The sequence below is a fragment of the Diadema antillarum genome, unplaced genomic scaffold (genome assembly GCF_040938485.1).
Source record: "Diadema antillarum isolate AM-2024a unplaced genomic scaffold, OU_Dant_1.0 seq00000429_RagTag, whole genome shotgun sequence".
Taxonomy (NCBI): domain Eukaryota; kingdom Metazoa; phylum Echinodermata; class Echinoidea; order Diadematoida; family Diadematidae; genus Diadema; species Diadema antillarum.
This window is the reverse complement of record NW_027271410.1, coordinates 588,484-611,714: the sequence shown is the minus strand read 5'-3', so window position 1 is coordinate 611,714 and position 23,231 is coordinate 588,484. Positions and strand designations below refer to the sequence as shown.

Genomic DNA, 23,231 nt, shown 5'->3' with positions numbered 1-23,231 from the left:
CAGCCTTTAAAGTTCAAAGCTCCCTCATTCTGTTGCATCCATCAAAGCTATGTCATACTTGCAACCATGAGTTTTATGACCACGTTGCAGTCTGTGCACACTGTCTAATTTGAAGATTGCATGGATGTAAGGCTAAGACGTACAGAGCTATGACAGGAATGAGGATCTTAGATGTCCTTTCAAAAAGGACAGCCCCCTCACATTCCTTTTTATTGAGTGCATGTTGCCATTTGTGTCTCTGCTTCTATTTTATTCACTGCTGCCTATGCTACTTGCCAGACGATTATGAAATCATAAATACAGAAGTGCTTCCCTCATGAAAATTATATTTGTCACTCAGTATAGAAGCATACCACCAAATGTACAGTATGAGCGTTCAATTCAGGGATACTGAACAGCTCTCGAAACCTTAAAGGGATGGTATAGTTTTGGTTGAGATGGGGATTCAGGTTTTAACTTTTTGTGAGATAATCAGAAACCACTTATATGAAATATTACAGAGCACACAATTCTAAAAGGAACTGAAAGTTTATTTGATGAAAATTAGTTTTGAAATGGCTGAGATATCCCCAAAGAAAAAGGTCCAAATAAAAAGTGGGAGTCACCTTTTATTAGGACCACTTTGTTTTACTTTTTTCACATCTCAGCCATCTTAAAATTGATTCTCATCAAATAAACCTTTAATTTCTCTTAGAATTGCATGCTCTATAATATTTCATACACACAATTATCTCGCAAAAAGTTAAAACCTGACTTCCCATCTCAATCAAAACTACACCATCCTTTTAATTTGAAGGAACAGTTTGACGTTTTGTTCATTCAGAGTCAGGTTTCAGAGTCTAAAGATCATTGACAAGGACAAACAAACTGCAGGACCTTTACTCTGTAATTCTGTCCAAGGATGCATGACAAGGCCTGTGGCAAGCACCGCCATGCACGACACAGTCACACAAGATACACATATTTGTGTCAAACACAAGAAAAAACATGCAGAAATTGCGCCGCCTGCTATACACACACACATCCTTTGGGGCAGAGGCAAGAACATTCGTCGTCTATCTGGCCACATGTGCCTCATTACTGTGGTAAGAGCAATGATGGAAGGACAGAATAACAAAGAGTGTACAATTGTCAAGTAAATATGTCACAAAGAAACAACTGAAACATTAGTTTCTTTGCACAACACAGGCTGAATGGCCGCTGCGAGCATGTCAGGAAACCTCTTGGAGATCCAAGTAAAATGTTCCTAAACTTGGTATCAAATTTGGTGTTCACAATTAATTACTTCTCTCACAAGAACGATATGGATGAACATCTGATTATAATAAATGGTCTACATAAATACTGGTCGGTGATTGCTCATAATGCAATCATGTGACAAATGCAGTGAGAATCAAAATTGTTATGTTGCATGCAGTGGCGTCACCTCAGGTAGCATTCAAAAAAATTGACTGGACGCCAAGGGAGCTAGAATAAAATGATGTGTACTTATGTAGACCATATAGTATAATATAATCATATTGCCTTGTATCCGATTGTAATAACACTTGGTAGTCCCTTGGGAGTTAAATTTTCCCCTTGAGACAATGTTTTTCCTCACTACTGTACACTTCTGAAAAATTTGATCTCTTAGGTAAAATAGAACTCCCCTCGGGACATCAAGAGTTACATTACACCTCTAAACAGGCAATACCTGCGTAATATGTCCTCCAAGATCTTGTGACAGCAATTTACTGTACTCCTTTTCACTAATATCACTGATCACATCTGTCCAGCAGGACCAATCAACTCAATACAGGAAAAATGTCTTAAGCAGGGGCCTGTTTCATAAAACTTGTTATCAGTGACAACTGCCACATTTCTATGACAAATTTGCTATCAGCCAATCAGATACAAGGATTTCAGTAGCTTGTCACATCTATGACAACTTGTCACTGATGACAAGTTTTATGAACGGGCCCCAGGAGATGCATTTTACTTCATCTTCAGGAAGAAATATACGGTCATCTCCACATATAAAGTTGATCTTGATGCGATAGAGGAAATCACATTGACTTAAAGCAGTATTTGCCTTCTGCGTGTACAGAGGAATACACCCATTAGGCTATGAATGTAAATTGGGACTTCTCAAATTCACTGACTTAGCTGATTGTTCAACTTTATGCGTAGTTGACTTACACGGATTTGACTGTCATTACACATCCAGGCAGAACACATGATATTCATCTCACACAAAATTCAAGCAGGGTTTTGTTATGTAGTCAGCGGTTTGATTTAGACAAAGGCAAAACCAGACAATCTGAGTCACAGTAACAATATCAGAACATGCCAGTGAATTAGCTGACTTTGCTGGCCATTCTTTGATGAGATTGTAACAGTTAGATGCTAAAAAAATTGAAGCCTACGATTTCAATCTCGCAAAATGACTGGAAGCAAAGAAATTACTGTAAAACACAAAATTTTCGCGGCATGAAATTTTCGGGAATTGGAGCCGACAGCCTTTTTCGCGGCAAGATATATTAACGAGTTGCCTCTAACATTCAATGCCTATAGTGTAGACAAGAACTTTCGTGAATCTTGAATTTCGAATCTTAGATTTGCGAAATTAAAATGCACGCAAACATTCCTTGTTTTAGAGTACAGTGTTTTCCAATTGCATCATCATTTTTCACAAGTTCTTTCTTGGATAAAAAAAAAGAAGAAAATTGCCAGTATTTTTTTTGCCAAAAATTTTGCAGTCTTTTATCTACTGACAAACTTTGGGTAAATTTTAGGGAGATCACATCTTCTTACTGGTAATAGATCAATTCAGTAACATAATTCAAATATCATACAGTCGTTTAAAACAGAAGTTGTTTCTGATGACCAGAAAGGTTGCCAAAGCCTTACTTGACTTAAATTAGTGCATGTACCTTGAACCCATGTATTGTTATGTGTTAAGTAGGAACAAGTGACTTTTATAGCTCTTTACTACATGTAGGTGGTGTGGAGAAAAATATATCTACATTAGAATACACTAGTAAACCAGCATATTGGAAACAGTTACTATCCAATACTTTTTCAGGACATTTGACAAGTGTACTCAACTTCATGGATAGTTTACTGATAGGGACCTACAAGTAGTAACAAGCATTTTCCATCTAGCTGTGCATACTCAACACTTTTAATACTTCAAATTTTGCATGTATCATATAAGCCCTGTTTTAACAGACCTTACTACAGCAACATTGCGACAACGTCCGGAGAACAAAATTCCTCTTCCTCATCTCGAACAATAAAATACCAGGAAATTACAAAAGCAAAATGCAAAAGTTACCGCGACAATGTCTGAGCAACATTTTGCAGGGGCAGGCAGGGTTAAAAAAAAAATTACGTGGACAGTATCTGGACGTTCTCGCAGTAACTCTAGTTTGAGAGGCTTTGTTAAAAATCGGAGCTCCAGACAAGCTTTCTGATTGTCTGAGGGAAATGATTATCATGAGGGAATGCATAAAACTTGCAGAGTATGTCAGTAAACTTGTCAATTATTTGTTTGTGGATCTGTAATTTCAGCATTAGATTAGTTTATCTACATATTCAGGTTTATAAATAGCTTTCATTAATATTATTAAAAAAAAGGTTTTTTTCCAGACAACCAGAAGGCTTGCCAGAAGCTTGCCTAACAGTGCAACAACAAATACACAAGAATTGGATGACAGGTATTGAAATGTATTGCATGATGGATGAAATTGCTTGTTACTAGTTACTCCAAGGAAAACTATTCATGAATTTGAATATAATAAATAGCCAGGCCTGTTTGGGAGGAGTGCTGCGTGGGCTTGGGTTGCTGGTAGTGGGTGGTGTGACACTGCCCAATATCAAGCCATAACAATATTTGTGTCATTTTTATCAGGCTGGCACCAAAAATTGCGCAAAAAGGCAAGATCCCAAACAAAATCCGAATCATATGCATGGGCAATATTTTTTCATATGAATGCCATATTTTGTTCAATTTTTGGCAATGAAACACCCACACAATGTAATCGCACAATAATTCATGCACACGCTTTTCACATGTGCAGCACTTCCTACATGTGCAGCACTTCTCGCATGCACGGCCAGCCTGCACATTTTGTCTGCACAACTGTCAAATTAGTTCCGCAAAATTGTCATAAATTGACAGCATTAACATCAAATTTTCCAAGAGCTACCATGGACAAGAGATTTGTTGTGCATTGGAGTTCCAGAGAAATCAAATTTGTCATCTTTGAGTAAAATTTGTACCGCTAACAAGGGAAACAACAGGGTGTAAGAGGACATATCTTGTTATGTGAAGGATACTGGGTATCATAAGTGAGACCAGGGGTATGCACATGTAGTACCAAATAAACACATTCCAAATTAGCATGATATTTCAGTGCAGGCTAGCACTTCCTTCAAGAATCATATTCTGTGGTCAGTCCCAGCAATCCAAGTTATCGTGCTATTTTGAAAAAATGCAGCGCAACACCGCCTAATGTTAGAAAGATATACATAATTGACAGGGATGTTGGTTTACTTCAAGTACCATCAAAGGAAATTTCAAATAAATCCATATCTCATCATTACTTTTCCTCCTCGAAAATAGTGTGGAGAGTAAAAATCAACTGATTCCCATGAGAATCTTGGTCGGGTTATTTTTGGCAGCATTTGGCAGGCTGGTAGGGGGAGCCAAGATGACGCCATCGATCACCGCTGGTCAGTCGTAAAGAAAGGAGCTCCCGATTATCCACGAGCCCGTTGTGCGTTTACGCTCATTAACGCCCGTGTGCGGTGCAGAACACTCTGGTGGCAAGGACGGGGATGGCATGGGGCGACGCTCTCACCGCTTCGTCTGCTGGTTGAGATGCCGCGGGGCGTCGGCGAACATGTACTTGAGTTTGAAGGCCTCCGCCACCAGGAGACTGATGTCCTTGTTCCCCCAGTTGTTGGTTGGCAAGTTCTGGAGAAACAGCATGGTGCCCTGAGCAGCAGCAATCGCAGGAAAACAAGAGGAAGAATGATAAACCTGCTGCATGAAACTTGACTGTGGAAGAAAACTGCACACGCAAACACTTGGGAAATATTCAGACCCATACAGCTTGCAGTAAAATCAGTTCATCGGGATGGGGGAATTCTTAAAGGACAAGTTCACCTGCATAGACATGTGGGTTGAGTGAATGCAGCAATATTAGTAGAACACATCAGTGAGAGTTTGAGCAAAATCGGACACTCCATTAAAAAGTTATGAATTTTTGAAGTTTCTGCTCAGTCACGGCTGGATGAAAAGACTGATATAGCTTGTGATGTCACATGAGTACAACGATATAAAGAAAGAATAAAGAAAATTCAACATATTTCCATTTTTCTCGCATAACAAAAGAACACTCGACTTCTCTCTTTCAGAAGGCAGGGGGAATAATATTACCCTTACCATACGTCAGTAGCAAGCCAAAGAAATGTTCACTTTATTCAAAAAGTAAAGATTTGTTAAATTCTCTTTTTATTTTCCTTATATAGTTGTACGCATGTGACATCATACACTGTAGTAGTCTTTTCTTTCAGCAGTGACTGCGCAGATACTTAAAATATTCGTAACTTTTGAACGGATTGTCCAATTTTCCTCAAACTTTCACTGATGTGTTCTACTAATATTGCTGCATTCTCTCAATCTTTATGTATATGAAGGTGGACTTGTCCTTTAAGAGAGAGGCTAGATGGGGAATGGAAGAATAGGTTTTTAGCTTGTTATCCTCATTGCAGGGTCTTAAAAAGAAGCAATACAAGGTGTCATGTCTGTGGGAACATGTATTGAGTAGATGAATAGATTCCTTTGCAGCAACTTGTCTAAAAAGCACAGTTGAATATTGAATCATTCACATGGCAAGAAATAAACAAGGCAAGTGTCAAAATGTGTCTCGCCCATTCGCGTAGAAGAAATTAATGTTTTTCTAAATCCCGGAAGTTCATTGACCCCGCCTATGACCACTGACCTTGTGAGGAACTTCATCTCCCTAAGGGACATTTACCAGCCAAGTTTGGTCACAAACGGACATATGGATCAAAAGTTATGAGCCATAATCGAAACGCGCCGTAAAAACTTAACATTGGGCCCTAAAAGTTTGTTGACCCTGTCTGTGACCTTTGACCTTGTGGTGACCTTCAACTCCCCAAGGGACATCTACCATCCAAGTTTGGTCACAAACATTGAAGTCATCAGTACAGAGTTATTCAAGTTTTTGTAGTGTTACGGACGGACGACGGACGGATGGACAGATGACGGACGGACAGACGCCATAGGCGATCCCTTAGTCTCCCTGCACCTCCGGTGGGCTCGACAAGAACACAGTTGCTGTTTTTGTTGGATCATTCTTAACATCTTGAAGAACAACTCAAAGAGGAGTACTTTACACTGTACTCTTCCAACCTGCAAATTTGAATATGGTCAGTTGGTTGAGTTCTCTCTTTATGTTTTAAATCCCGTATCTAAAGCAAGTGTTCACCATTGAAGACCCTGTAGGTAGGCATTCATGGAGTGGGAAGGCTGGCCCACTTCGAATACACATGTACATGTAGGCCCTACAGCTCATGAAAATCCCTGTGACAAATCGTGTACAGCTTTATCGCTGATCTCTATGTAAGTATACACACAGCCGCAGATTGTCGACTAGAGTAGACCATTACGAATGAGCATACGCTTCAATGCATGCGTCCGATGGCTTGTGCTTTTCGTGGTTATCATATGTAACCAAATGGGCAGCGAATGAATTGGACTACCCATGAACCCCTACTCTTCAGGTCTTTACGCCAGTTAATCTCGCCCGCATTTGAAAACGCACTAAGAATGAAACACAAAAACAAAAACAAAACAAATCATGGCAATCAAAGTGAGGTCACATGACCCAGACAGATGACTTACTTGAAAGTCTCTCTCCCTCATGATCTTCCCAGCAAACATGACTAGGAGAGCAGCACACACATAGAGATGGAACACTGCAAAGCCTTCTGGTTCACTCTGTTATGAGAAATCATTACAACCATGAAGATTTGTGTATTTGAAGAAAGTTGATAAATGTGACTGATTTTTGTATAAACTTTGTACTTCCATCCTTCAGAAGGATTCATTTAAATAACAACAGACTAGATGATTGCAATCAATTCATCCATATAGAAGTACAGTAGTACATGCTTTGAAGACACTTTTTGAGGAATATATCCTATTATGATGGTGACATATTCTATGATGATGTTGACATAAGTTAAGTCATTCACCTTTTTGGGTATATCTATGCACTCATCTATCAATGTGTTCTGTTATGAAATGCCCCTCCATTTCTTTTTTCCATTTGGCCAAGATTTTTTTTTTCAGTAAATTGACATGGTTTTGTACCCAAATTATGTTCCTTTGTTATGTCTACTCTTTTTTTTTCATTCTTCTTACTCAACTATGTCATTCATTCACTCATTCATTCATCCATCCATATATCCATCCACTTCACTCAATCCTGAGCACATTCATATCCTTCAAAACTCAAGAAGGCACAAAATTTTGGAGCAACAGCTTATGGCTAGTCATCTATATCTCTACCGCTTTCATCTATCCGTTTGTGCATCTATTCATATACCCCTTTCATCTATCCGTTTGTGCATTATTCATATACCCCTGTCATCTATCCATTTGTGCATCTATTCATATACCCCTGTCATCTACCCGTTTGTGCATCTATTCATGTACCCCTGTCATCTATCCTTTTGTGCATCTATTCATATACCCCTGTCATCTATCCGTTTGTGCATCTATTCATATACCCCTGTCATCTATCCGTTTGTGCATCTATTCATATACCCCTGTCATCTATCCGTTTGTGCATCTATTCATATGCCCCTGTCATCTATCCGTTTGTGCATCTATTCATGTACCCCTGTCATCTATCCGTTTGTGCACCTATTCATATACCCCTAACATCTATCCGTTTGTGCATCTATTCATATACTCCTGTCATCTATACGTTTGTGCATCTATTCATATACTCCTGTCATCTATCCGTTTGTGCATCTATTCATATACCCCTGTCATCTATCCGTTTGTGCATCTATTCATATACTCCTGTCATCTATCCGTTTGTGCATCTATTCATATACCCCTTTCATCTATCCATTTGTGCAGACATTCAAATATCTATCCTTCTATCTACCTATCTGTATCCCAACAACCAGAGCATAGATCAGAGTTCGTTTCTTGAGGCAAGACCCCAATACTCACCATGTACGTGTCCCAGAGGCGGACTGTGCAGGAGAGGGGGAACTCCCTCATCAGCAGGTTGTTCATCCACCTGAAGGCAAACTGGAGGTAATCTAGCTGGTTGTCCATCAGATGCTTGTGCAGGGGTGCTACAGGGCGGGGTCCATCAGGGAGGGGTCCACATATGATGCAGAGACCAAAAGAAAGCATTATATCGATGAACAAACAAAACAAACAAACTTGACCAGGAGATATTTCAGACTATTGAAAAAAAAAAGAATGTTTAAGTAATGCCTGCTGCTTGAGATGGGCAGAGAGGTGCCTCAGTTGGTAGCATTTCTGCCTTGGAATCAATTGACTAGGGTTCGAAGCTCGAGTCCAAAGACCAGTGAGTCTTGCTGAGCAATGTTGTGTGTTTGTATGTTGTTTCCTCTAGTAAGAGGCAATACACTCTGTACCTATGGAAAGGATATTAAATGGAGGTCCCGCGTGTGAGAAAGTCACAACCCATGCACGTAAAAGATTCCCCTTAATTCATTTATGACAAAGAGCAGGATGTATTACCCAGCAAAGTGGTCCAACCCACATACCCACAATGTATGCATTAAGGCACCTGGGGTTTGCTTCATGAAAGTCTTATAAGAGACTTTTCGTTCATAAAACACACTTATGAGAGACTTCATGAAATGGATTTTACTTCTCTCTGAAAGTCTCACATAGCTATACATGAGTGACTTTGGCCATTCTGAGATTAATGTATTAACGGACTTTTATGTGACGACTTCATTAAATGGACCCCTGATCACTTAGTTCAGTGCAGAACGTTGGGCAGTATTCCAGATGGAGAAAAACAAGAAACACATTTCACAATGATTAAGTTATCTTTTGTTTTTTTCATCAAGTCTGATTGCCAACTTGAAGCACACAACTGCAAAACTCACAATGGATCATTATTTTTGTTGCTTTTGGTCACTATATTGCATATGTGCCATTTCATTCGGACACAGTACTCACTATTTATCCTCTGTATAAGCTCCTTGAGTTGGGCCACCTTCAGCTGAATGCCTGGCTGTGCAAAGGTGTAGTTGTCTTGGATGCCGTCCAGCAGCTTGCTCATACACCAGAAGCTGTCTGCCTCGATCTCCCGCAGGGTCTCCTTCGGCAGGCTGTTGATGCCCTTGTACTTCTCCACCGTCTCGATGTCTTGGCCACCTGGTGGATGTCGAGCAATAGAGCAGTTTACCAACACATTGAAACTTCATTCCCTCTTTGTGTGTCTTAAAGGCATGATTTACCATTTGCAGAAGAAACACAAACCCAGAATTGGTGCTTCAAAATAGTTCTAAAATGTGAGTTAGGGATACAAACAACCAATGTAAAAATTTGAACTCGTTTAATCGATGTTAAGCATTGTTAAATATACAGTACAAAAGGTAAACAATAGTTTCCAGACTAAACTGTCTACAGCTATGGTTTAATGAGAAAAATAGTGATATCTCCTTATATTTTAGGCTTTCTTGCAAAAATTCTATATGGTAGGATGTTTTGTGATACAACTGACCTACACATATCATCAAAAGTGATATCTTGAACATTTTTAAAATCACTGCTCCCAAAGGTAAACAGGACCTTAATAACTGCTTCCTCGTACACCTTTACAAACAAGGTTGCTAATCACGAATTTATCATGTTAAAAATATTACCTCTGATCCCAATGTGAATGCTATGTGCATGTGCACATTTCTCTGTTCATTACTGCACTCCATGATCGTAAAATTTTACCACTCACAAAATTTTGGGGAAGTCCTGATTTGTGAAAAATTGGACTAGCTAAATATATGCATATACAGTGTTGAGCAGAGGAATTAAACTGGAATGCAGCTGTTGTTAATGAACAGTGGTCAGAGTGGGTTCACCTTTGGGTTGCATCTTCGGAGCATGACTGCTAGCAGCATGGTGAAACACTTGCTGTGCATTACTGCAGTACTGAGTAAAGTGCACTCCCATTATAATGAACACGGTTATAACAAACTTCCGGTTACAACAAAGTAAAAATTCAGGCCGGAACATTATCCACCCAATGTCTTTCATTGTGTATTTGTTCGGTTATAACAGAATTTCGATATAATGAAAGAAAACTGCCGGTCCCAAGGACTTCATTATAACGGGAGTCCACTGTACCTGCATGGGTTGTGCAATTTTGTATTCATGGTTAGGCTTCTGCCACCCTCATACAACAATAGACATGCTACAAAGTCAGGCTGCATCCCCTCTATATGCAACTCCAGGTTAGGCTACAAACATAACAGCTTTGTGTGCAGAGAGCCTGCGACAGCATTCTTTCTGAACAGCTGGCAATGCGGTTTCAACACAAATCTACCCACTTGCAATGTATCTTGCCAAAAATAGAAATGCAAAGCAGTTGTTGCATTCATACTCAAGAAATGACAGTGTTGGACATTTCATAGCAGAGCATTTACGCTATCGTCACAATCCCACAATGCATTGTAACATTTGGAGACATGCGGCAATATTTGGGGTGCTTTTTGATACTCACCAATGTGCTCTGACAAGAATACCACAAAGAAGGGCGTGACAAGGTCGTTGATGCCCTGGACGTATCCGCTGGCGGGATGCTTCAGGGCCCATATGTAGAGTATCCTCTCAAATATCTGAATAGTCAAGGAAAGAGCTGAATTCAGTCTTCATCTCTACAGAATGATTCAAATTCTGTCCATGGTTGGTGATTATCAACCATGAAACACAAGACACCGTGGTACATTGTTTCACAATGACAGCATTTCAACACAGAGATGACCTATTTAAAAGGACTTTGAGTTTGAGATTTTATGCCAACAATTCATGACCGTACACAGCATATACTGTATGACCTGGAATAAGTGTTCATAATTATGAAAGCTAGGTCCTGCAAACTTTCACACTACCTAGAAAACTGCATTTGGCTGCTTCATTGGTTTTCTCTTTGCCCCATCCCCATCCTAACACACATACACAAGCACATCACATGCAGTATAGAAACTGTAGCAACTGCAAAGGCTTATTTCAACCACTTAAAACTATCACAACTTTTCAGAAAAGTCACAGGGTATGTAGATTCAGAGTGACTTTATCACTAGAAACATTGTACTCAAGACCTATGCCTTGCTTACATCTACATTTCAAATAGCTAAAAAAAAAAAGTATTATAGTACCCTCCCCACCCCCCCCCCTAAAAAAAGGCGAAATTAATAAATGAATAAATAAGTAAACTAGAAAAGCACTCCGAGAGCGCAGACCTCCGCCAAGGAGTTACTTTCCATCGATGGTCTTGCTCTTCCATATGGAGATCTGTGATTTCCACCCACTGAAAAATTGCCCGAGATCCCCAATATAGAAGCCTTTGTTACGTCATAAACTCTCAGATGCGTGGCACGCCTCGCCCTAGCAGAAACTAGGGCACACACTTTAGTGCGCGCATGCAAACCTCAAATACGCCCAGCCTGAACTCCCAAGTTCATTGACCCTACCTGCCAAAATATCAAAAATCCTTCATAAATTCCCCAAAAATTCTCGGATCATTACCAAAAGTTAATCGTTTGGTACTTGTGTCATTCTCAACCTTTCCTGCAAGTTTCATCCCAATCCGTTCAATACTTTTTGAGTTATTTTGCGCACAGACAAACGAACGAACGAACGAACAAACAAACCAACGGTAACGAAAACATAACCTCCTCCCTTGGCGGAGGTAACAAATGCATAAAAAGGACATAATATGTAAATCAGTGCTTTTACTGCATGTGCCCTATTGCAGACATACTTGTTTACTTGTCTTTGATTTGTACAATTACACGATTGTATATCGTCGCAGGGGTGACAAGACCTTGTATCTGCAAATTTGGTGAAAATGACTTCTTTTGGATAAATGGTCAAATAATTAGTTAAGTGATGTCCTGTCCAAATCCTAGCAGTCTTACCCCACAAATGGATCCACCACGGCATGTCAAAGGAAAGGCTATCCCATTCGCCATAGTGTTTTGGCCGCCATGTTTTTCGGTTCTCCTGAACATTTGACATTTTGCAGATATGAGGTCTTGTCGCCCCAGCGACGATATATGTATGACTATACATTTGATGATGAACTCACCACTTGAACAACTGGTTCTTGAAACAACGGTATTAAGGGGTTGGTCCTTGGAATGTCAATATGAATCTGAAAGAAAGGAAAATAATACATTCATAGTTTTAATAGACATACAAATTAACCCTTTAAGTGGTTTGAGTACCAATCGGCAAAGAAAACTCTATTGCATTGTACACACTTTCCAAAGTTGCTGGCACAGAAAGGGTTAGAGAAGAATTGGCAAACACACCTGTGATGCATCCCCAAAATTTACTGTCACTTCACAATATCATTACTACTTAGTGATTGATATCTGCATTGGCAATATTGATTACGGTTGACACTTATCTAGGCATTTACAAATATCTAGAATAAACTCAATAAAGGTCCATCAAAAAAGCTTCAATACTACAACTTAACTCAGCATTTGTATCTTTCTTTTTTGTTTATAAACCTCTTAAACAACAGTAGTTAGTACAAACACAAATTATGTGCAACTAATGTAAAATCATAGCATCTCTCTTTATTCTTCCTGCAAATTGGCAACAGGCATGGGAGAGAATTGAGCACATGCTTCAACAACAACAACCAACAACAAAATGATGAACATCAAAATACCTGGTGGAACATGTTTTTGTGTTGGGCATCATGCCTGGTCTCGTAGTACTGATCTACAAAGCCAAAGTACTCTTCGCGTTTCCTATCTAATGTCGATTGTCTACGCTCTATATTGGCTGGTAGGTACCCCTGAAGAGAAAGTGAGAGATAAAGACACATAGCATAACATAGAAGTAGGCCACAAATAAAACAAAAATGGTGACAAAAGTAAACAATGCAATTATAGGGCTTCTACTTCCACCAGTACTGAGGCTGCCTTACTGTATTGCTTGATACATTGCCAGTCAAGGATGATAAACAAAAGAAGTAATCAAAGTGTTTATAATACAACTGTAGGTTGTAAGGCATGTCTACTCTCTGGCCCACATGTACAGTGCACTCCCGTTATAACGAACACGGTTATAACGAAATTCCGGTTATAACGAAGTAAAAATTTGGGCTGCGATGTCATCCACTCTATGAATTTCTATTGTTTATTTGTTCGGTTATAACGAAATTCCGATATAACGAAAGAAAACTGCCGGTCCCAAGGACTTCGTTATAACAGGAGTCCACTGTATATGTTTTCTTTTCTGACTCTTCATTAAACATCTGGCACACTGAAGCCCCACACCTTTCCATCTTTTGCCTTACTTCTGCTCAAACTTAACACTTGAATCAAAAGGCAGATCTGTAGGGGTGACGTTTCAAAGGGATTTACAAGAAGGCACTAGTCCTTAGTTTTCACAATTCAGGTTCGGTTTAACCATGGAGGTAGTAGCTCTATGATTTAACAGAATCATGAGCATCACCACTGCTCACAAGCACCAGCTAGTGCAGATGTGACCTCAGAAGCAGATAATGACTCCATGCTCATATCAAATTAAAGCCCTAGAAACATGGTGATTTTTTTTTTCTCTGAGGTTAATCCTCCTTTAATCATATATTTCTTGATAGTCACAGCATAACTGCCAACATTTCTGCATGATTAAGAGCTCCGTAACTCAGTTGGCAAAGTTGGACAATTTTTACAATTGAGCTCCCACAATGTTAAGCAATGTCTTCAACAGTACTTACTGATAGGACCTTCCAGGCTGTTGGACGTACTGTCTTCGGTATACCAGCCCAGCTGTGTTTTCTTAACGTCTCTGCGGAAATACAGACAGCACACTAGTGTTTCAGAGCATTCATAATTGGTTATTCCTTTAAGATGTCAGTCACAATGTTTTTACTCTGCCCACCATAGGGGGAATCACTCCATGTACTTAAAGGTATGTACAGCAAAAACAGATGCACAGCGATGTTCGATAAAACGACCTAAAACAGCATCATGATTTTTAGAAAGGTACCACAAATATATGTCATCTTATACGGCATCTTGCTGTATATGCCAAATATTTTGCAAGGTTTTTATTTTTTTGAATTTTGCGAGTCAGATGCTATTCGTGAATTTAAAAACACACAAAAATATTGACTCTGATCCCGAGATGAATGTGACGTGCACGTACAAATCTATACATTTCTCTGTTCAGTACTGTACCCCACGCTTGCATATTTACCCACTGGCGAAATCATTGGGAAGTCCCGATTCGCTAAAATTTAGACTCGCTACATATATGGCGTATACAGAATGTGAATTGTACAGAGCTTTACATGTCATGATGACTAAAGCATCCTAAATATAATGTCTAAAGCAATATAGAAGATCATTTTTTTGCATCAAAAGTTCCTGACTTCGCATTGCATTCAAAGATGAAACTGTATTGAACTTGGTGAGAATTGCAAAAGAGAGCCATGTAACATTTCTACATATTGTGATTTTTTCCGCGTATAACCTGATAGAGAACATGTTGTTAAGAAAACTGTAAAAGGGTGATCTGGCTAGACTACATCCTGTCTGAAGTTCAATGTCTCACAACATTTTCGTACTGAAAATGTATCAAGTTTCTATGTAGCTCACTACAATGTCTCCCTTTATAAATGCGAGCTTAAATGCCTCCAGCAAGCTGGACAGCATCTAACTGATTTCATCTCTATTTCATTAAAAAAAATATAGAAAATAAAAAGAGAAATGTACCTTGCTACTTTTTCATTACTGTGATAGGCTATTGGAAATGGAAGTTGGCCAATTTTTATATCACTGGAAAGCTTTGAAAGTCTACATGATACCGATATTATCAAAATCACAAAAGTTTCTGTCCAACCACTTCAGCAGGTTTTCTAAATGACAGGTCATATTTGATTATTAGTAATGTATCCTTGTTTGCAATACGGCTTATAGCACAGTAAATCAGCCTTTAACTTATCAAAGAGTTCAATTTCAAAATCAATCATAACACTTTTAAGGGCAGTTACCCATTTCCATGTTTGGTGCTGACAGGACAGCCCAGAACTTGGCAGTCTTTTCATCCTGCCTGTCTGTTGGCACCGCTTCTGTGGAGACGCGGATGGGGGTGGACGGCCGCGGAGCCTCGAGGGTGTCAAGATGCGATCCGCTCGTGTGCTGCGCTGCCGTGGAGAATTGTTGGGATGATCGTTCTGCAGCTATTAACTCTGGCCTGCCTGGTGAATGTGGCTCTGTGAAGTAAAAACACAATATATACTCAAGCAAAATGTCATATCGTGCCTGTAGTGTGCCTTCATTTTACAGAAGAACATAAAGAAACTTTTTTATGTTGTCAACTACATTGGCAGAATCAAGCATTAACCTACCTACACACACACACACACACACACACACATAGACTCACTGAACAAAATGCAACGTTGGAGAGCAAGGATAAATGGATCCCTTGACTACTGACTGCATAAAACTTGACATTTGTTAAAGAAATACAGTTGGTAAGTAAAATAACCCTGGACTTTTTACAATCACATAGGTGTACATACAATATGGTACATAGCCATGTTTGAAGAGATATGACCATAATTTTAACAATTCATCACTTCACCTATTGTGGGAAAGCACATCTTTGATAGCAAAGTGAAAATCATTCGTAAGTCTAACAGAAAGGTACTTACTACTGTTTAGGAAGATACCATCACTAAGCTACTCTCAATGACTGATTTGTTTATTACACTTAAAGCTTCCAAGGCAGTAAAAATTACAACTGATTTGTTTATTACACTAAAAGCTTCCAAGGCAGTAAAAATTAAAACTATTTTCATACCTTGAGTGTTTTGTGATGAAGGCACGTTTATCTTCAGCGCTTCTCCCTTTGTAACTGTGGTGTCGCTTTCCCCTGAGCGTTCCTGTGAAGCCCTACTGTCCGACGACAATCTCGACCTCTGACCTCTCGAGTCCTGCGCTGGCGCCTGTCCAATTGAAGACATTTGCGCTTCGAGCGACAGTTTTCTCGTGGTCAAAAACATGAGTTCGTCATCATTCACTTCCCAGGCATCCGAAGTACTGTCGTCAAAGTCAGCAAAGGAGTCCTTCTTGTGTTTGGACTTGCTGGGGGAGCGGCGCCCCTTCGGTTGCTGCTGTATGACGTCCACTTGAGGAGACTTGGAATGGACTGGCTTTATGCTGTCATGGCAACAATCGAGAGAGTATCACAGTCATGGCCTGTCACAGGCAGATGACTACTTTCAAAACTTTGATGGTAATGGTAATGGTAATGGTTTATTAAAAAAAATTCATTTGCAACCATGAACATGGCTGAATTGCAGAATTTTGTACAGTGTAATATTTCATTTCATGGTAACATACATAATCATACAATCAGTCTACGATTAAAAGATAAAACTACACAATTATATACATACATATAGAAAGCCACCTGATAACCAAAATAGCAGAATTAATCAAATACACTTATACACACACATTGAGAAATATGCTAGGAAAATTATACATAATCTTCATATCACCATCATATACATACACAAACGTATAGACAAAAATATATCAAAAATACACAAATCATTACACTTCTCCGACAACTTTCAAATTTTGTTTACATCTTGTTTACATCAAATACATGTGCTGAAAAAAAAAAAATAGGCCGGCAGTGATAACATATAAGAGATGTCAAACACTCGTGTATGGAAACGGAGATATATATATATATATATATATATATATATATATATATATGGGCAAGTCCAAGATAAGGTCCCCCCAGAAGGCAAAATTTCATCTTTGCTCAATATTGACATGTTTGGTATCATTTTGAAGCTTATGAGTTGAAGTTTTGATTTCCATGGAGGAAAAAATTATATTACGTAAATTTATGCAAATTTCAAGGGCTTCATTTGCATAAATGTGAAACACAGCGTTACGTATGGGACATTTATAAAAATTCATATCAATTCAAAGGAAAGCAAATGATATTTGATTAATATGTGGACAAAAGAAGTTCATCAAATAGTTTAACTTGGTATGAAAATTTAGGGATTATGCAAATGATTATGCAAATTAGCTCGTGTCCTATCATGAGATGTCCCATACGTAACAAATTGAGGTCATTTTTTTAGGTTTTTTCTGAAATTGCTAAGGTTATATTAATGCCCTTTTGGAAAGTTCTAATTTATCATTTAGAGAAATTAACTACCATAGCAAAAAGAAAAAACAGTAAAAGGAATATTTTTTATTAGGCATTGAAATAATGTTATGTATGGGACAAATGCGTTACGTATGGGACATCCTCATACATAATGCATGTGAATGCATGTAGCTGGCTGGGAAGGTCTCTCAGTACACAAATGGTCAATCATCCTGAAGAAAGCATCCCAACATTGTAGCTACTTTTTGAGTTATAGACACTTTAAACAATACATGTACTTGACTGAACAATTTTCAGAAAGGGGGGGGGGGGAAATGGCAAAATACACAATGAAAAATCAGCATTAAAGGGATGGTATAGTTTTTTGTAGAAATGGGGATTCAGTTTTCAACATTTAATGAGATGGTTGGAAACCAATTATATGAATTACTAAAGAGCATACAATCCTAAGACTAGAGGAATTCAAAGTTTAGTGATGGAGATCCAAATTGAAATGGTTGTGATATAAATATTAAAAAAAATATAAAGTAAAATGATTTTTTTTTTTTTATTGCAAGTGATACACAAATTGTCCTTATTCAGGTTTCAATAATAGCCACGACAAAATTCATGGGTATACATACTGAGGTGTGACTCGAATCAATGAGACCTGATTGCTAGACAGACATATATCTACTCGATCACTGGGGTTCCATGCAGCAGGTATTGCTTATTTATGAAAATTAATATTTCTTGTGTCAAGTTGTTTTTTTTATTGAAACGAAATGGCAAACTGCCCTTCATCAATGGAAGTAAACACTCTAAACTATTCAATTTTTCAGTAGTAACTATCCTGATAAAAATAGGGCATACATACTCAAGTTGGTCATAAAAATATAGAATATGATTAAATATGATTATGATGGTAAATATTTGGGGAATATTGTTCCCTTGTCAATCTGGATCAGTACTTGAGTAATTTCAACTGATTCCATTTCAATAATTATGCAAAAATTTGTTTATGGGTATTTTGCAAAATTATTTTGCAAAATACCCATAAACATGTCTCTCCACACACTAAACGAATGGGGGACAAAGGGCATGCATACTCAGGTTGGTCATAAAAATATAAAAATATGATTGAATATGATTAGGATGGTGAATATTTGGGGAATATTGTTTCCTTGACAATCTGGATCAGTATTTGAGTAGTTTCAACTGATTTTACTTCAATAATTATGCAAAATACCCATAAACATGGTTCTTCACACACTAAATGAATGGGGGACAAACTGTCCCATACGTAACTGTCCCATACGTAACACGTCATGTCTGTCTTTAATTAGAACCTGTAATTAGAGCTTTTTGCCTAATGACACGAAACTTACCTGTGATAATCTTGAGTGTTGTGACTTTCATCACAGTGAGTTACAAGTAGTAGAATGAAACACTTTCAGAGAGTTTTGAGGTTGAAAAAATTGTTCAAAAAAACAATATTTTTCTGGTCCCATACGTAACGGCACATATTTTCTCTTCTAGAATATAATTGTGAAGGTAATTTTTCTCCATTTTTTGCATGATTATACTTCTCCTAGATATCAACCACCATGATAAAGTTTAATATGATCAAAAGCCATTAACACAATTTTTCAGGTCATAAAAGTCTCTGAATGTCCCATACGTAACGCGCGTGTTATCTTGGACTTGCCCATATATAAAAACACACAAATCATTATACTTCTGCAACAACTTTTATATTTTGTTTATACATGTGCTGAGAAATAATTTAAGGGGGCAGTGATAACAAGAGATATCAAACACTTGTGTATGGAGACGGAGAGAGAGAAACACAGAAGGGGTACTTGTAAAAAGGAGATAGCAAGAAAGATAGAAAGAGACAGAAGAGAATACTAGGGAAGAGATATGCAAAAAGATATAAAATATCAAATATATTTGTTTTCATCTTCTATTTCTATCAAAATCATCATTTCAATCCATATAATCTCTTAACTTTGCTATCTTTTTAACAATACTGTACATCATTATTGATCAAAATTAGATAAAAACCAAACTACCTTATCCATATAAATCGTATAATAGATATAAAATATCAATCTTATGAATGCAGATGTGAAATACACACAAAATATATGGATCAGAAAAAAAAACATTCCAAAAACTCACAGAAAATATTACAATATCATAACATTCAGGAATAATTATTGCACAACAAAAATATTGTAAAAATGTGGCTTATTAAATTTCGATCGCATGATTATCATTATGACCACTGATGGACGGGGAGGGCGCCCCATGAAACCGTATCAAACGGACATTGTCATATTGCTTGGTATACTCTTTTGATGTAGAGGTATGAATATTGCAGAAAGATCTCTAAAGACAACCAATAAACTCTGTACACCCCTGAGAACCATTATTTAGATGGCGATTTTTAAAACGTTGCGCTATTTCGCGTAAAAGTAGTTTGAAGAGAGGGAGAGAGAGAGAGAGAGATAGGAAGAAAGAAGCGAGGGCAAGAGAGAGGGAGAGAGATAGGAGAGAGCGAGATAGGTATAAAAGCCCATTGCCATAATGCCTCATAAATAGTGCATCCGAACAATAAAATATAAATTATGTAAATTATGTAACATACAAACAATCTGCAACTTAGTTTGTACAAAATACCATACAAATAATATATCATTACCAACCTGATTAAAAAGAATTCAACAAATCAATGGGATACGGTACTGATCTGTTGCGGAATCACTGGGTTTTGCATTTAACACTACATCAAAAATAAATGATTAATATGGATTTATCTTTAAAAAAAAAAATAATTTCCTAAATCATCTCAAGTTTCTCCTTCTTTTGCATCACTTTGGTCTGTTTTGTACTATGTGGTAAAAAGCAAGGTATTCCAACAATCATGCACTTATTTGTGACCTGCCACAACAAAAGGATCTGAAAGATGCACTAATGTTGGTGCTATCACTCTGGATAATTCTATCATTAAAGAATTATTTTGCTCTTTTGCGGCACTCATATCATCTCAATAGGCACTTGATTTCCCAAGTCCACTTCCGAAATTTGCATGCATAGGCAAGGTGTGACATAAGCACTTGCCCGATAGCAGGGGGCAAGTGAAAATCAAAGTTGGGCAAGTGCTTTAGAACAATGAGAAAAAATGCTTGCCCGAATTGGGCAAGCAAATGTGTTTTTTTTCTGTTCTTCCCACCCCCCCCCCCACAAATCCACGAAGTCAACCATACAGAACCACATATAATGACTGCTTAGTAATGCAACACACTTTAATTTCATTTCAGCAACTTTCCAACACTTAAAGTCCCAATGCAATTCAACACCAAGCCTTGATCAAACTAAGTTTGTTATTCCAATATGTCTAAGCATGCAAATCAATGTACCTGCTGTTTGTTCAAATGATTAATGTTTTTTATTAAGCCCTTGACTTACAAGTGGTTTTCTACATCATTTTCTTTAACATTTCTTGACTTTCGTTTTGGGCATGTAAAATTCATGTTTGAGCAAGTGTTCTGCAACAAATTTGAAATCTGCTTGCTTGAAGAAAAAAAAGAAAAAAAGTTATGTAGCACCCTGAGAGGTCATAAAACATTTGTAGCCTTACATGTAAGCAGTCATGTCATGAGTTGCTTGCCATGCAGCGCGTTAAAAAATAAATAAACAAATAAATAAATGCACTGTCTGATGAGTACATCTTTACATCCAGCCAGCAAATTTACTACTTGCAGTTTGAAAAGATGGCCTAATCATGTAATGAGTCATTGCTATTTCTGCAAACTGTCTTTCCACTACAGTGTAGTGTACACAGTATGGGGTTACGGTTGCCACAACGTACACACATGGCATGTGTTAACCAACCAATGACGGTGCAGTCAATGCTGTCATGACACAGACCATGGTCAATGCCAACAAGACTGTAGCAGTGTAGTGTCAACCTTTAAGCTTACAGACAAATATCTGTGATAAAGCAAAATTTACTGGTGAATGTCTAGCAATAAACTCTGAGTGGTACATTTGTCATGCCTATAGGCTATACACTGTATGCTAGACAGAAATATCTGTCTGTCTGGAGGAGCTTTTTAATATTTATCATTTTTTGACATTTACGGCTCTCCGGAGGGGATTCCGTTAAGTCAGACATAGTCTCCGCGGAACATATCCTCGACGACAAGATACAGACTGATCTTATAATTTACTGTAGTCAAGCTGTAGAACGTCCACACTACAGCTAACTGTGACAGCCACCGCACGAAGTGTGGCAGCTGCGCCGTTTTTGCATTAAGATCTAAGAGTTGTACGAAATGGGTGCCGTTGCGGCGCTATATTTCCTTAATTTTTCAACAAAAACTACTAGGAATACTTACATGGGTCGATTAAACCTAAATGATTCCAATCGGTGACTGTCTGATGCATTTCATTGCTTATGATGCAGAAAATGTTGTCTTATAAGGCGAATATCTTCAGCTCACCGATGCTCACTAAAACTCACAATCACCTGCACATGCGCACAGCATGCATGCAGTGCAGTGCATTGACAGCTGTATTGCTCGCTACATGATGTTGCAATTTTTTATCGTGCCGCTAATGCGCCGAAGAAATCGCGTACAAAAAAAATAATAATAATAATAATATGCATGCGTAGATGCGTACTAATGGATATACATTCAAAATGGCAGCAAGGCACTCCTCTAGTAGGGCAGGCCGCTTATTACTCAGTTACTCCTAAAAAATGTGGAAAATTTTGCAGTTTCCAGATAAATTGGTGAGAAGAAACAAGTCGATCGGGTAATATATATTTCATCTTTTATTGTCATTGTGTTTATGATAGAAATTTAGCCATGCTTTATTTGTGAAATCGCCGTGAATGTGGCAATAGGGAGTTATTGGTGATTTTTGCTCCTGCTCAGCTGCGAGATAGCCGCCAGGACCGCGCCTTGCGGCGCGGTCCCCAGGGCTACACTACAGCCAGAGCGGAGGTCCAGCCAGAGGGGCTGAAAACGTGTCGTGAGATCCATACAACGCGATACAGCTGTCTAGTCTACATTCCATTATTAGATGATTATTTCCAATTCCATATTCAGTGCTTGTAGACGTCTCCCTACAGTAATGTGTTGGAATGATACAATACCAATTGGAAGTGTGGAATGATGCTGTGCCATCATAACAATTGCTGGCAGCAGTCAATATATAACTTTATATTTTTACTGCACATTTTAATGAATTTAAATTATAGATGAAACTGTTGTTAGCTGTTTAATATCGTTTCTTTAATGATTGATAACAGTAATCAGTAGAAACTTCTATTGTGACAGTAACACCGTTAAATTACTGCGATAATGTTAGGCTTTGTCCCAGTGCATTTTTGTTGATAAATGTAGATATCAGGACATGTCCATCGGTAATAGACATGCGTTAACAGCCAAACGATTTTAGGTAGGCTGACACTAGTGAGCAGTGACAGTGAACAAGTCAGTGACCAGCTTATCGAATATCAACATTCATAGCCAACCAATAACATTCACTGCACGACTGCAATCCCGTGAAATGCAATGAATGGGAACCTGCGCCTGCTGCCTACACTACGTCTACGATAGTCAATACAGTTTGCTTACCTTCCGGGAACTTTACTCGAATTCTTCTTCCAGTAAGATGTCTTTTTCCCTTCAATTTGTGAGCCGTAGCCTGCATTGACAGCAGTAGCAACGCCAGGCTTCCCTCCTGCCGCTGCCATAGCGAAAATATCACG

General features: G+C 38.3%; 1 protein-coding gene across 1 annotated transcript; it reads right to left on the bottom strand.

The window, feature by feature from the left end:
* Positions 1–685: 685 nt before the first annotated feature.
* On the bottom strand, positions 686–23,231 carry LOC139732515 (TBC1 domain family member 22B-like). The gene is made up of 11 exons (XM_071643373.1): positions 23,098–23,231; positions 16,127–16,485; positions 15,312–15,533; positions 14,034–14,104; positions 12,978–13,106; positions 12,384–12,449; positions 10,797–10,911; positions 9,254–9,451; positions 8,261–8,388; positions 6,917–7,012; positions 686–4,981 (listed from the first exon to the last, which is right to left on the bottom strand). The coding sequence occupies exons 1-11, from the start codon at positions 23,214–23,216 to the stop codon at positions 4,841–4,843; spliced, it is 1,644 nt and encodes a 547-aa protein (XP_071499474.1). The 5' UTR covers positions 23,217–23,231; the 3' UTR covers positions 686–4,840.

Bases quoted from the DNA above. Each gene is read 5' to 3' on its own strand.
- LOC139732515 (XM_071643373.1), bottom strand. From the start codon at position 23,216: ATGGCAGCGGCAGGAGGGAAGCCTGGCGTTGCTACTGCTGTCAATGCA. The intron at 9,452-10,796 runs GTGAGTATCAAA...GACATCCACCAG, and splicing joins ATTCTTGTCAGAGCACATTG to GTGGCCAAGACATCGAGACG. The intron at 4,982-6,916 runs GTAAGTCATCTG...GCTGCTGCTCAG, and splicing joins TGAGGGAGAGAGACTTTCAA to GGCACCATGCTGTTTCTCCA.